We start from the raw sequence: 14406 nt of genomic DNA, 5'->3' as shown, positions 1-14406 counted from the left end.
ACAAATTGTGAATAAAAACTGAATGCAATAATGTGGAAGTGCCACATTTTTATATTTTATTCAAAAGAGAACAGGTCAAAAGTTTAAAGTGAGAAAATGTATCATTTTAAGGAAAAACTATGTTGATTTTAAATTCCATGGTGTCAACAAATCTCCCAAAAGTTGGGCCAAGGCAATTTTCACCACTGTGAGGCATCCCCTTTTCTTCGTACAACAGTCTGCACATGTCTGGGGATCGAGGAGACACGTTTCTCAAGTTTAGAAATAGGAACGCTGTCCCATTCTTGTCTAACACGCGTCTCTTTAACTGTTCAACTGTCTTGGGCTTTCTTTGTTGCACCTTCCCCTTTATGATGCGCCAAATGTACTTTAGAAGTGAAAGAAGTGGACTGCAGGCTGGCCATTTCAATACCGGCATCCTTTCCTAGATTTGTTAGCACCATGAAATTTACAATCAATATATTTTTCCCTTAAAATGATACATTTAGTCAGTTTAAACTTCTGGCCTGTCATCTATGTTCTAATCTGAACAAAATATTGAAATTTGGCACTTCCACATAATTGCATTCAGTTTTTATTGGCCCAACTTTTGGGGGAATTTGGTTTGTAGAAAATTAGAGCCCCCCATGTTGTAAAAGGTCCGTCAGGAAAGAGTGAGCCAATTGGCTTTATAAAAGCAAACAATTAAAATGATTGTAAAATGCACAGGTAGCTATTTATGTTTCCCCGTCACTTTGGTAATCTTATTTTGTTTGTGTGGACTGCACCATCGATGTAAAAACATGACAAACAAATGATCTATACTATCTCTCCTCAGCTTGGCATTGTGTGGCGACCGTATGTTTTGTTGTTTTTTTCCTCTCGGCCAATCAGCACAGCGATCTAGCCAGATCCACTTTAGGGCTGATGTCATTAAGCTGCTCAGTGCAGTGCGGCACGTGCAATGCTGAGAAAGGTTTGAGAGCATCTTTGTAGAGTTGCGTTTGCTCACGCAGCACCATTACCATGTGCTTTTTAAAATATGTTATCATAGTTACCTAACGGATTACAGAAATTACTTCTTCTTTTTTTTTTTTATCCAAGTGTGTTAAAAATCATCATGGAGTGCTTTGGAGAGGTAATGTGTGTGACATAAAGATGTATGAAAGAATGTAGAGTGATCTATTAAATATGTAAATGATGGAATGATATTTCAGGCGAGATCACGTACACCTAATTATAAATAAATACAATGTATGTTACATGTATACATCCACTAATAAGATTGCTCAGTAGTATTGCAGTTCCCGCCAAGTGTGAAGATTACTTACACTGGATTTGGCTGTGCTGTGCAGTCAGTCAGTTATGTAGAGGTCACAAATTTACACTTGATTCTCTTCGATTCTTCTCAATGTCAATTCAAGAAATGTGTTGATGTTGCGTGGCATCGCTCAAAAGAAAGTCTGACGTCAAATCAGTAAGGCTACATGTTGATCGTCAAAAATGACCTTTGAAAATGTGACTTCAAGATGGTTTGTTGACAAACGGGCAACTTTATTTTTTGTCGTCAGTTATTATCAGTGGTGGGAAGTGACTAAGTACAAATACTTTGTTATTGCACTTAAGTACATTTTTAAGGCATAGTTGTGAACTACTACATAAGAATTTGTTTTCGGACCTTTGACTTTTACTCCCTAAATGTGAAAACTTTCTGCTCCGTTGTCAAAATATGCTTGTTATGTTTTTCAACTACTTGAGAGCTTGATTGATTGAAATCTTGGCATAAAAAAAAACTGCAGCAACATAGAGGAACTAGGAAGCATACGTAACAGATTTGGAGAAGCAAGATATTCCCCATCCTTGACATTATTTAGGGTAACTGTTGGATGTTGTTGGCTACAAAATTGTTTGTGGTAAATGAATGTGTTGAAAAACCTCCAGCCTGTGGCGTGAAATTCTCAGTCTAATCTGAAGAAAAAAAACACAAAAGTCAGGTGATTTAAAAAAAAAAATTGTTATCATTTGATAACTTAGCAATTTTTTATGACTCAATTCACAACATTAGCAAAGCTCTTTGAATGTTGTTTTGAAAGCATACCACAACAACATGCAGCATGATTGTTTTTCTTTCTCAGTATGAGCATTATGTAAAGTATATTTAATAAACACGTTTTTGTTGTATCACATGCTAAAAAACAACTATTGTGTACAATATAAATATTTTACTTTTGCACTTAAGTACATTAGAATGTCTACGTTTTACTATTATTTAAGAAGAAGAGTCGTTTTTTTTTTTTTTTTAAACAAGTACTGTATCTGTACTTTTACTTAGAGTGTCAAGTACTGTTGCCAGCTCTCAAGACAAGCACTATAGAAAATGGATGGACAGAAAAATGTAAATGTGAATTGTTTAATTAAAATTGAAAGCAAAATGTCATGACTTTCTCACAAGGCTGCACAAACAGTACTTACTCTACAGGTGGTGAGTGTGACCGAGGTGCCTATATACTCTATAGTAAAAAGTGGATCTTCTTATCTACTTAAATTAAATGCAGTCGGACTAGACGGTGATCCCTGCAACATAGTACAAGGACAATGGCAAGTGGCCAGCAATTTAGTTTCCTTTTATAACAAACAGTACACACAGAGTAGCAATAGCAACAATTAAAATCATCAAAATATTAGACAGGCGTTCATTATTACCATATGCCGTGTTCAGTTGTAAGTTGCCACATTGCAATTTTCTTCTCCACCAGAGGGCGCAACGAAAAAGTAGAATACTAGTTTTCTTTGTATAAATGGTCAGGGGTTGTGTACTATCTGAGAAGAGAAGAGCATATTATGAGCTGAGATGAGTGCCAGTTATCTGTTTTGCACAACCCAAAGTGAAAATTTTCAACGACATATATTTTGAAACAGGCGTCATACATAGACAAATTCTTGCAGCAAATCATGTGGACTTGTGAGAGGAGAGAGTCAGGCCTCAGTCACTGCTCTGTTTTAAGATAACTTTAAACTAGAGCATAGTATTAGCCAACATAGTAGTTTGGGGCAACTTGTCTCAGTCATTTTGGGGTTTGTTGTCACATATGCAAAGAATGGGCCAATAAAAAAATGCACCTCTCGCAACTACGCATGCCAGAATTGATCTTCAGATGAGTCTGAAGAGTGAGGAAATTAGTTTGCCAGGTTTTGCTTCATTGTTTACAAATGGATTTTGCAGTTGTTGGAACTACAGTATGCCCATTTGTTATGACTGGTTTAAGTTGTGTGATGAACCATCCATCCATGAACTGAAATACTTTATTTTTTTAGATTCAATTGAATCTCAAATTTCCAGTTTAAGGGAAGCGAAACAGGCATTTGAGAGCTATGACCTATATGCCAACAGTTCCTAAGGACTTTAAACCATTTCATAATATTTTATGTTAAAGTTTGCTAAATGACTATGGTACATTTTCAAAATCAATGAAAACTATTTCTCTGTCTGTAACCACCCCCCCCCCAAAAAAAACAAAAAACAAAAAAACAGGAGAACAAGGATAATTTTGACCTTTTTTTATTAGCTGCAAAATCCAATGTGACATCTTACCCCATAGAGTGTGACAACTTACCCATTGGTGGGGCAAAATGTCACATGTGCACTCCCTCTATTTGATGGTTTAAAACTCTGCACTGACACAAAGTATGAAAATGACATGAATACAAAAAAAAAAAACTGAGACTTTGGTCTTTCATCTGGTAGACATTTTGTTTACATATGATGTATTGATTTCAAGAAATATATAAAAGTATAAAAAGTGAGCCCCGGTCTCCCCTACACCAAAGCACACTATAACCACAGTAATAAACATAGTGTTCAATTGTTCTCTGATGTTGTCAATAAAAGTTTAACACTATTATTACAATCATAATCATGTCATTAATTGTGTAATTGGTCAATCACCAAATTGATTTGTATTTGTTTTCTTTTTTCAGGTGTTGCCAATGTTAATTTCCCAAAATGCCTCACTATGTATGGACTTTGTATTGTGCCCGTACTGTTAGGATTCAGTAATGAATATTGAATTGTTACTGAGAGACATTTTTTTTTAAACCTTGTGTCTTATGACAGGTGACACCCCAGCTCATGATGGCTGCGAGCACAGCGGTGATTGGCTCCCTCCAGTTCGGCTACAACACCGGTGTCATTAATGCTCCCCAAAATGTGAGTATCACAGCTGTGTGGCATGTGAGGCTGGGAACTCTAAACCCAACCCAACTCAAAATAATGAAGTGGAGTAATGCACAATTACTTTGTCCTGCAACCGTACCATTGACCGCATTAACATTGCACTTTATCGTGAGAAATTTACAATTTAAATCTGGATCTAAACACAAATCATTTAATTCTTTCTTCTACTTGTAAACAATGTGTTCAGATGTATGTGATTTGACGCTTGCACTTTGTGTGCTAATGTGAGTCACTGAGAGGTTTTAACTCAAATTTGAAGTGACATGGAGCAGGTTAATAGGATTATACAGTGCTATGTTGGCATCTTAAAGGATTACAGGGTTGAATGTTTTGCTTATTGTGGCACGGTGTAGAGTGGTGCGCACATCTGCCTCGCAGTTCTGGGGTTGGTGGTTTGAATCTGGGCTCCAGCCTTCCTTTGTGGAGTTCTCGCCATGCTTGCCTGGGTTTTCTAAGGCTACTCTGACTTTCTCCCATATTTCAAAGACTCTCTATTGTCCTTAAATGGGAATGTGATTGTGAATAGCTGTTTGTCTAGCTCAGGGGTCTGCAACCTGCGGCTCTGGAGCCACATGTGGCTCTTTAGTCAGTCTCCTGTGGCTCCGTGTGGATCTCTAAAAAAATTGTAGAAATTCATATTTTTTACACATTTATTTTTATGTTTTAGATAAAATATTATTTAAATTAATTAATGATTAAATAGAAAATGTCGGAGTCCAAAATTTTAGGCTGTCAGGAAAAGGTAGATGAAAATGTTTTTAAAAATTACCTAAAAATGTCCAAAAAGTTACCATAAAATGCCTAAAAGTTAAGAAGAAAAGCAGAAAATTACAATAAATATCCACAAAATTGCCAATTTTTGAATTAAACTGAATAAATAGAATTTAAAAAAAAAGGCAGAAAACATTCAAAAAGCAACTATAAAATGTCCAAAATCAAAAGAAGAAATCCCGAGAACTACCAGAAAATGCCCACAAAATTGCCAAAAATGTCAGAAAATTGATAGCAAATAAGGCAGGAAAAAAATGTCAAACAATCAGCCACAAAATTTCCAAAAAAGGAAGAAGGCTGAAAATTGCCATAATATGTCCATAAAATTGCCCAAAATTTAAGAATTTTAACAGAAAGGCAGAAACGTCTAAAAATGTATGAAAAATTAAGTATGGAAAAAATGTATCTATAATTAACAAAAACGGAAGGCAAAAGAAAACGAATCTGGAAGTATTAGCTGCTGCATATTTTTCTGTTATGATGCAACTCTATTCAGCTCTTGGGCCTTCAGTACATTAGACTATTAGACTAACATCACAATGTTCAAACGTTTTGCGGCTCCATACAGATTTTTTGTTATTTATTTGGCCTAAAATGGCTCTTTTGACAGCAGATTGCTGATCCCTGGTCTATATGTACCCTGCAATTCACTCCAGGGTGTACTTCAGCTGTGATAGTATCCACCCCACTCTGTGACGCTAATGAGGATAGGCAGGAATTGTTGTTGTGCTTAAATTTGGACTTCTGTTTGGTCTTTCATGTGGCAAAACTGGATGAAAACCTAGCGCAGAACAATAAGAAGAAGCTTGAAAGGGTAAGGGGAACAGTGCGGTGCGCTGATTGGCTAGAGCACTTCACTCTCTGAATGAACTTCGTAATGTAGAGCAGGAGACCAGGTGAGCCACAGGACTGCCGTATGTTAAGTCTTTACACTTAAGTGATCAATCAGATCCACATGTTAATAATATTAAGACTTAGAATCGGCTTTCACCTCGAGATAGGATCCTGGCACCCCACACGGGAGCCAAATGAGCCATTCGACTGAGATCTCAACCTAAAGAAGTTTTATTTTGGACGGGATGGCCATGTCCAAGAATAAATGTGTGCATTAGGATCAAGCTTGTAGAACAGTGGAGAATGGTTACGGACAAACTTGGCAGACGGAGACATTTGGTGCATGTGTGATGAGAACGTTTGAACAGTCTGACATATTTAAGTCACAGCTACAGGAGTGCTATTTGCACATGTATGTAATGACAGCCCCACTGAACTGTGACCTTCAGTATTCACAGGGATGCTTTACAGAGGCGTGTGAAGCCGCAAGATGACACTCAATGCAACAAATATTTTGGATCCTTGTCAATAAAGAAATGTGGATTGCATCTTTCGTGTTTGGGAGGGAAATTCAAGTGTCTACAGGTCTTGTTTGCAAGTCTGGAATGTATGAAGTTGCACATGGATCACTGTGGTCTGCCGTGAAGTGTTTTCTGTATTGGATTGTTGTGGAGAGAAGAGAGTGTGGCGATGTTCCTTGGGTTGCCGTTAGTCATTAGCTAAGATGTAGTTTGTTAGTTTTCATTTTCTTTTACGAAAATGCTGTTTCAATTTAATTTTTGCATTAAAATTGGAGGGAAGTTGCAGAAGTGTGTTATGTGCCCTATGTGTCTATTTACAAAGTGTATTGTGCAAAACTAGTGGAGTGAGTTAAGAGGAGCGACCAAACGGGCCTCTCCCAACCCAACCCCCCAATGGGACCCCAGCGGGCATTTGGAGACAGCACGGCGGGGTGATAGGACTCGCCCCCCCGGATACCGGGGCCCGCCCCGTCCCATTACTTTTTTGTTAACTATGATAAAGTTGATTAGTTGACACAGGGCACTGGGCTAATGAAAAGAGGTATGAACAAAAACGTAACGAGCAACACAAGCCCTGAAAAAAACACACAAGGAAAACATGACATAACAAAATGTAATCATAAGAAAGTCAACAAAAGCACCCACAAAAATAGCATGGATTGTATTTCATTGCATCGACAACGATGAGTGCTGCTTATCAGAAGCTAACACTGTTAGCTAATGCTAATTTGTACATAACTCAGAGGGCGGAGGCAATATTCCAAGAAAAAAACTCGCAAATTTGCCACTTAATAAACTCACAAATTTATGACTTTATATAGTGGCAGATTTGCGAGAAAAAAACTCAGAAACTTACGAGAACTACACATAGCGTAGCTATAGTCTAATCATGTGAGGATTTGATGGTTGTTAATGGGACACTGTTTATAAAAGGAAAAGGAAAAGGCAGGATGGAGACGGATTCATTTCAAAATTAAAACTTTACTCGTCATTCACCGCAGCCAGAGCGACAACACTTCCTGATCCCCTATCAGCTGACTAACACTATCCAATCAGATGCTAGCATCCATAGGTAAATGCAAGTGAATGACGGAGAGCAGCAGATTCAACACATCAATTTAGATACTTGTACAAAAAAATACCAAAATGTATGAATGTGTAAATAATAATTGTGAAAACATAAATGTACAATAAATATACATTTTACCAAATTAACTTCAATGCTTGATCATCCGGGTGTGGACCTTGGCAAAGCGAGGCGTCTTTGTCGATGGCCAGTGGCCGTACACAACGGTTCAAACAGCGAATGCTTAACATGATATGGTTAATCTATGCTAAAGCAATTACTAGCTCCTTATTTGGAAACCCGGCCGAAAAGTTTTGGCACAAACAGTCGCGTAGTACGCTATGTATATTTTTCGAAAGTTTTTGAGTTTTTTTCTTGCAAATCTGCCACTTTATGAACTCGCAAATTTGCGAGAAAAATTCTTGTAAATTTGTGAGTTTTTTTCTCTGAATATTGCCCCCAACCTAAAAAAAATTATATATTTATACGTGGCCCTAATAAACCGTCGTATATTAGCATGTACATTCCCGTGTACAATATTCCCATTGAATCCTGATTTGGAATAGTAATTAATTCCTTGCTGGACTACAGCAAGTTAAGGTCACAGAACCCAAACAAAAATGTTTGTTTGTTTTCGCTTTGTTGTGATTCAGATCATTGAAAATTTCTACAATGAGACGTGGACCAGCAGATTTTCCGAGCCCATCTCTCAGACCACACTAACAGCTCTGTGGTCCCTTTCGGTGGCCATCTTCTCCGTGGGTGGAATGTTCGGTTCCTTCTCCGTTGGCCTCTTTGTGAACCGCTTTGGCAGGTAGGAGTCTTGAGCCAATTTGGATAAATGTGAATGAAATGGAATAAAGTGAATTGTATGCTTCTGTAGGAGGAACTCCATGCTCATGGCCAACGTGCTTGCCCTTATCGCTGCTTTGCTCATGGGCTTCTCCAAGATGGCGGCCTCGTGGGAACTACTCATCATTGGCCGCTTCGTAGTGGGCCTGTACTCTGGCCTGTCCACTGGCTTTGTGCCCATGTACGTGGAGGAAATCTCCCCGACGTCTCTGCGAGGAGCGATGGGCACGCTGCATCAGCTGGGCGTCGTCATCGGCATCCTCTTGGCGCAGGTCAATTGCGTCTTCCTCAATACAACAATGACAGCATTTTTATGGGTCTTTAAAATACACGTACTTTCACGTAAATCAGGAAAAGATGCATCTTTGGTTAAATTGAAGGGGAAAAGTTGCAGTTTATAGTCCAATTTGTAGTTGACTTGGAATAACTAAAACACTAATCATGGATGTAACAATGTCCCTTATATGTTCAGATTTTGGGGATCGAATCCATCATGGGGAACGATTCCCTCTGGCCAGTGTTGTTAGGGTTCACTCTGCTGCCAGCCATTGTGCAGTCTGTCCTGTTGCCCTTCTGCCCAGAGAGCCCAAGATACCTCCTCATCAACTGCAACGAGGAGAGCAAAGCCAACAATGGTGAGACACTCTCGGAGAAAAACGAATCATGCAATATGTATTCATTTGCAGTACGGTACATGTGTGTTGAATGGGTTGAAATGTGATGACATTTTCAACCAGAACTGAATAGTATTAGAGCAATTAGATCTTCACAGTTACCCATACTAGAATTTTTTTTTTTGCACATTGCACACACAACTTGTCATTTTTAATCACACAGGACAATTCATCTTCGACTAAAAATATAAAAAATTAGGGGTGTCAGATGATTATTTTTTTCACAAGACTTGAATAGTTAACTCACGATTAAACGCAAATTTTATATCTGTTCTAATAGTACAATAAAATGTACAATAGAAATATTTTTTTCTAAGATTCATACTCTTGTTAACATAAAAGTAATTAAGTTGCATATTTTAGTTATTGATACAGTAATTTCATAGTAATTCATAAAACTGAGGTCAAATTAAAAATATGTACTGTACTGTAAAAACAAGTGTGATATTGATTTGTGTTGAGGTCATTTTTCTGCCACTAGGTGGCATAATTGCATTTGTAAGACGATGGTGACAGCTCAGTGCATTTTCTTTTCATATTAAGATCTATCTAATCTTTAACATGAAGTAACTTGTAAAATTGTGCACATTTTTCAAATAAATAAAAATAAAATAACAAAAATAAAAAAATATATAATAATAAAATTAATTTAAAAAAATTAATTAAAAAATAAAATTAATGAAATACAACCTCAATCTCAATAAATAAATGCATTATTATTAAATTTATAACTGCTAAATTTTGACGTGGGCGTGTCTGCTGCATTGTGACTGGAATTCCGCCTGTACAGGCTTGCCAAGTAAGGGGCGGTCATTAATCACGCGTTGACAAAGAAACGTTAAATTAACTCAAAATTAATGCACTAATTTTAATTTTAATTAACGCACTAATTTTAATTTATTTTAAATCTAACTTAAATGTATCCATATTCAAATGTGCACTTTCCTCTCATTTTGCAGTGTTAGTGAAGCTGCGAGGCACCGACAACGTGAACGAGGACATGACGGAGATGAAGGAAGAGAGCCGGCAGATGATGGCGGAGAAAAAAGTGACGATATTGGAGATCTTGCGTTCTCCCGTTTATCGCCAGCCCATCCTTGTTGCTGTGATGTTGCAGCTCTCGCAGCAGCTGTCTGGGATCAACGCTGTAAGTTGGCTGGCAACGTTTATGTTCTATTCGGCGCCATGCGATCACTGCCTTGGGCATCAAACATCAAGTCGTATGGGATTGACTCCAGCTTCTGTGTAACCCTGAACAGGAGAAATAGTATAGAAAGTGGAGGGATTGACATACAGTACATTAGTGCATGCCATTCTGCTAAATAAAGACGAGTTCAGCTTTGTGCTACATTATTAATCCTGAAGGAAACCTGATATTTAGTAGCAGTGTCAGACTAGTGCTAGTCAGTGAAGTGTGGACCTCCACCAAGGCCAAACGACCAAACACCAGTGGTGGGCGGTATCAAAAGCTCGGACCTACATTTACAACCTAAATTATAATATTTGCTCCATTAAATTGTATATATTTTTCATAGCATGTTTTCTTGGCAGCACTGCTTTAAAGTACGTGTATGTGGAATTTATTTATTTATTTTAAATTTTTGTCCAATCAGCCGTCAGCTTCTACCATTTCAATGTAAACTCCACAGTCCAATTGAATTGCATAAAGCATGAAGGTGCAGCTCTATCTGCTGGATCTGGTTGAACACTGCACCACTTGTGCCAAATGATAGTGTGCTGTAATGAGGGGGAAAAAAAGCAAAATAATCAATTGTTTATATTGATTTTGCAACCTCATTAATCCGTTAACCTGATCACATGGTGATCAAAACAATACCTCTCGTGCTTAATGGCAGAGGTAGCAACACAGCAATTTCGCAGTATGTAGAAGTAAGTACGTAGTTATAAGGTCATAATGTTTTAATGAAGAAAATTAGCTGACCAAAAAATTGCAAGTGATTTCGGCATAACTTTAATTCGGGTTTCATTCCATTTTGTTTCTCCATTTTGCTATCTCGCTATACATTAGCATAGCAACTGTTAATATTTTAATAGCTAACAACTGCTTAGCTGGCTAAATGTCTGCATTTGATCACTTCATAGTAGAAGCACTGCACGGTCAGCATTAAAAGCAGTTATAGATTTAACTCCAAGGTTAGATTGCATTCGTGAAATATGTATGCACAGTATCTGTTTTTCCTTTTTTTTGTACTGGTGTGTTCTTATTTGTATGAACTCTTGCTTTAATAAATGATTGAGGATGGTTTCCCATGGGAATTAGGACACGGCTATAAGGAAAGATATACAATCTGTAACAGTTGGCCTTAGCAAATTCTCTACCCCGCTTGCTTTGTTTTTTTCTTTCATTCTCATTTGAAATATTACTTGACTACTGGGAACGGTGTCGAAATAATCATCAATATGCCTTAGAACTTTTGCGAGCCTGCTGTGTTAGCATCAATCAACTCTCATGTGAAACTCAATACATGGACAAGATGTCCAATCCTTGTCAAGTGGACTTAGCATTATACTTATGTTGCTATATTGCTAAATTTGCATACCAACGGTGACAATGCTAGTTTTCCCACAAATTCTCAAAAAATTTGAGGTGGCCAAACCATTACCCATTTTTTCTTTCTTTAAAAAAAAAATCTGATTAATCACATTTTAGAATTTTGATTAATCACAATATTTTTTTCTTGCCAAATTTGAAGAGCACCTGTATGTTATTTCTACATTTAATGTTATGAGGACGTCTTCAAAATGTTTTGATCCACTGCACACGCTCATCCTCCTCTTTTTCTAAGCAGTTAATTACTTGTAAAATGTAAAAAAAAAAAAACCTGACCTCAATATTTTGACATGAACAAATATTCTGAACGTCAAACATTTATTAATGCTTTACTTTAATGTATGTAGTTATGTTTATCGCTCAAACACAACCTGCGCTACCGTTAACGTAACCATCTGCCGTCAAAATTAATAGTGTGATTAATCTGTATTAATACTATGATTAATGCAATATTTTTTTGTGATGAAGCAATGAGTTAAGTAACGCTTTAACTTTGACAGCACTCGGCAAGATGTACAAGTCATATTGATCTGCTTTAGCATTGACTCCACGGCTTGACATCTTTCTATGTAACTGTTAACTTAAATGTTCCAAATCATACATTCTGCATTTTAAAAATTCCAATTAATTGTACAACTTTTCAGTTTGGCATCACATTTTCAGCATTTACACTCAATTTATAAGTACATTGAATTCTCCTGTTTTGATATTTTGGTGAACTCTACTAACACTGCAATAATAAATAAATAAATATAAACATCCTCAATTCCTTTCTTGTCCTCCCCCTTTAGGTGTTCTACTATTCAACGGGAATCTTTGCAAAGGCAGGTGTGTCCCAGCCTGTCTATGCAACCATCGGAGCAGGAATAGTAAATACAGCCTTCACAGTCGTTTCTGTAAGTCACAACATTTTGGGAAAATGGAATAGCTTCAGTTGAGGAGTATAACGCTGTGTTTTTCCGCAGTTGTTTGTGGTGGAGCGAGTGGGCAGAAGGCCCCTCCACCTGACCGGTTTAATGGGAATGGCAATTTCTGCAGTTGCTCTAACCCTTGCTATGGCCTTGTTGGTAAGTGTATGAAATGATGTCATTATGTTTTCATTGCAGGGACTGCTGTTACTTTGTGATATGTTAATTCCAACGTTTAAAAAAAATAAATCATGGTGACAACTGTGGTGTGATTCCTACTGAAAGTTGCTGTTCCCCGCAGGATCAATACAGCTGGATGTCCTATGTGAGCATCGTGGCCATCCTTAGCTTTGTAGCCTTTTTTGAAATCGGCCCTGGCCCCATCCCATGGTTCATTGTGGCAGAGCTCTTCAGTCAGGGGCCACGGCCTGCTGCCTTCGCAGTCGCTGGCTTCTCTAACTGGTCTGCCAATTTTGCCGTCGGCATGAGCTTTCCATATATTGAGGTAAGGTTGTTGTTTTTTCTCAATAAGAATTCTGTCGCTTGTCTATCACGCTAAATGCGGCACGGATGAAAATCAATAGGATGGACTAATCATCAGATACAAACCTGATTAAAAAATAAATAATTATTATGCAATAAAATAGTGAAACAGATGTTAGAGTATTAACTCATTCACTGCCATTGGCGGCTATAAACGTCAAAAAATTATTTGAACTATTTCTATTAGTTTCACATTTTTTCCCACTTTTGTTATTGTCCATTTAGAACAGATATAAAATGTGTGAGTTAACTAGTGAAGTCATGCGATTAATTATGATTACAAATTTTAATCGCCCGACGGCCCAAATTTTTACGTTTTCTTTTTTTTTTATTCATTCACTGCCATTGACGGCTATAAACGTAAAAAAAATATTTAAACAATTTCTATTAGTTAAACATTTTTTTTCACTTTTGTTAACAAGAGTATGAAAACTTAGAAATTTTTTTATTGTACATTTAAAACAGATATAAATTTTGTGATTAATCGTGAGTTAACTAGAGAAGTCATGCGATTAGTTACAATTAAACATTTTAATCGCCTGTCACCCCTAATTTTTAATAATCTTTTTTTTTTTTTAATGAATTTATGGCAGTGAATGAGTTAATAATTTATAGGACCATTTGAGCTTCTGTACAGGCAAGATTTTATTTAAAGCTGCACTTTGTAACAATTTGCTCCAAAAAATCTTTCCAATAGCCTTTTTTTTTTTTTAAACCATTTACGACTGAAACATTTTTTAATTAGTAGATTAACACCTTAGCTCCGCTGTTCATAATGTTCAGTTTCATTTTTCGGCCACAGGTGGCAGTAGCGATTCAAATACGGCTCTGGAACTTCTATTTTTCTGCGTTCAGTAGCTTTAAACTCCAGCCTTTTCTGCTCATTCACTTCTCTAGAATCAAGTTACTTGGCTCCAATACTTTCCGGTTGACTACTTTTGATTCAACTGAAATACTGCTGATGAAGACTTTCACGGTTTTCTGTGCTGTGCTGTACTGTGTGAACTTGAATATTTGCATTTGTCTCCTTTCAGCAACTCTGTGGCCCTTACGTCTTCATCATCTTCACTGTTTTCCTGCTGGGCTTCTTCATCTTCACCTACTTCAAGGTGCCCGAAACCAAAGGACGCACCTTTGATGAGATTTCCGCAGGGTTTCGACAATCAACTGGTCGCAGTGCGAATAAATACTCGGCCGCTGAAGAGTTCAACACACTCAGAGATGATCCTGACCTTTGAAAACTGTGCTTGTATTTCCTTCTTTGGGGTACATATTTTAATCTCAGTTCATCTGGTTGTTAGGCCCAAATATTTTTTTAGTTCATACAGTCAAACTGGGTAGACTCATACGTTCTGCTCAGTTTTGGTGCTAAAAGGTAGAAGGGCTGGTGTTTAACCAATCGCACAAATACATGACAGTCCCATGAATGAAAATAAATATACTAGCCCTGAA

The 14406-nt window shown here is 37.3% G+C and overlaps 1 protein-coding gene across 2 annotated transcripts in view; it reads left to right on the top strand.

Moving 5' to 3' along the window:
* The window catches only part of LOC144060646 (solute carrier family 2, facilitated glucose transporter member 1-like), a 23046-nt gene extending 8640 nt beyond the window's left edge, over window positions 1-14406 (top strand). The window contains exons 1-10 of one of the 2 annotated variants that reach the window (XM_077580374.1): window positions 940-1117; window positions 4094-4186; window positions 8059-8219; window positions 8289-8529; window positions 8730-8892; window positions 9891-10078; window positions 12295-12399; window positions 12469-12570; window positions 12713-12916; window positions 13989-14406. In XM_077580374.1, the coding sequence (XP_077436500.1) occupies window positions 1100-1117; window positions 4094-4186; window positions 8059-8219; window positions 8289-8529; window positions 8730-8892; window positions 9891-10078; window positions 12295-12399; window positions 12469-12570; window positions 12713-12916; window positions 13989-14192 (1479 nt within the window). In that variant the 5' untranslated portion in view covers window positions 940-1099 and the 3' untranslated portion in view covers window positions 14193-14406. Of the gene's footprint in view, window positions 1-939; window positions 1118-4093; window positions 4187-8058; window positions 8220-8288; window positions 8530-8729; window positions 8893-9890; window positions 10079-12294; window positions 12400-12468; window positions 12571-12712; window positions 12917-13988 lie in introns of those variants that run through there. The other variant, XM_077580384.1, reaches the window with a different exon arrangement.

The sequence above is a fragment of the Vanacampus margaritifer genome, chromosome 1 (genome assembly GCF_051991255.1).
Source record: "Vanacampus margaritifer isolate UIUO_Vmar chromosome 1, RoL_Vmar_1.0, whole genome shotgun sequence".
Classification (NCBI taxonomy): Eukaryota; Metazoa; Chordata; class Actinopteri; order Syngnathiformes; family Syngnathidae; genus Vanacampus; species Vanacampus margaritifer.
Note: the sequence above shows the minus strand (reverse complement) of the source record. Positions and strands in the feature narration are given on the sequence as shown.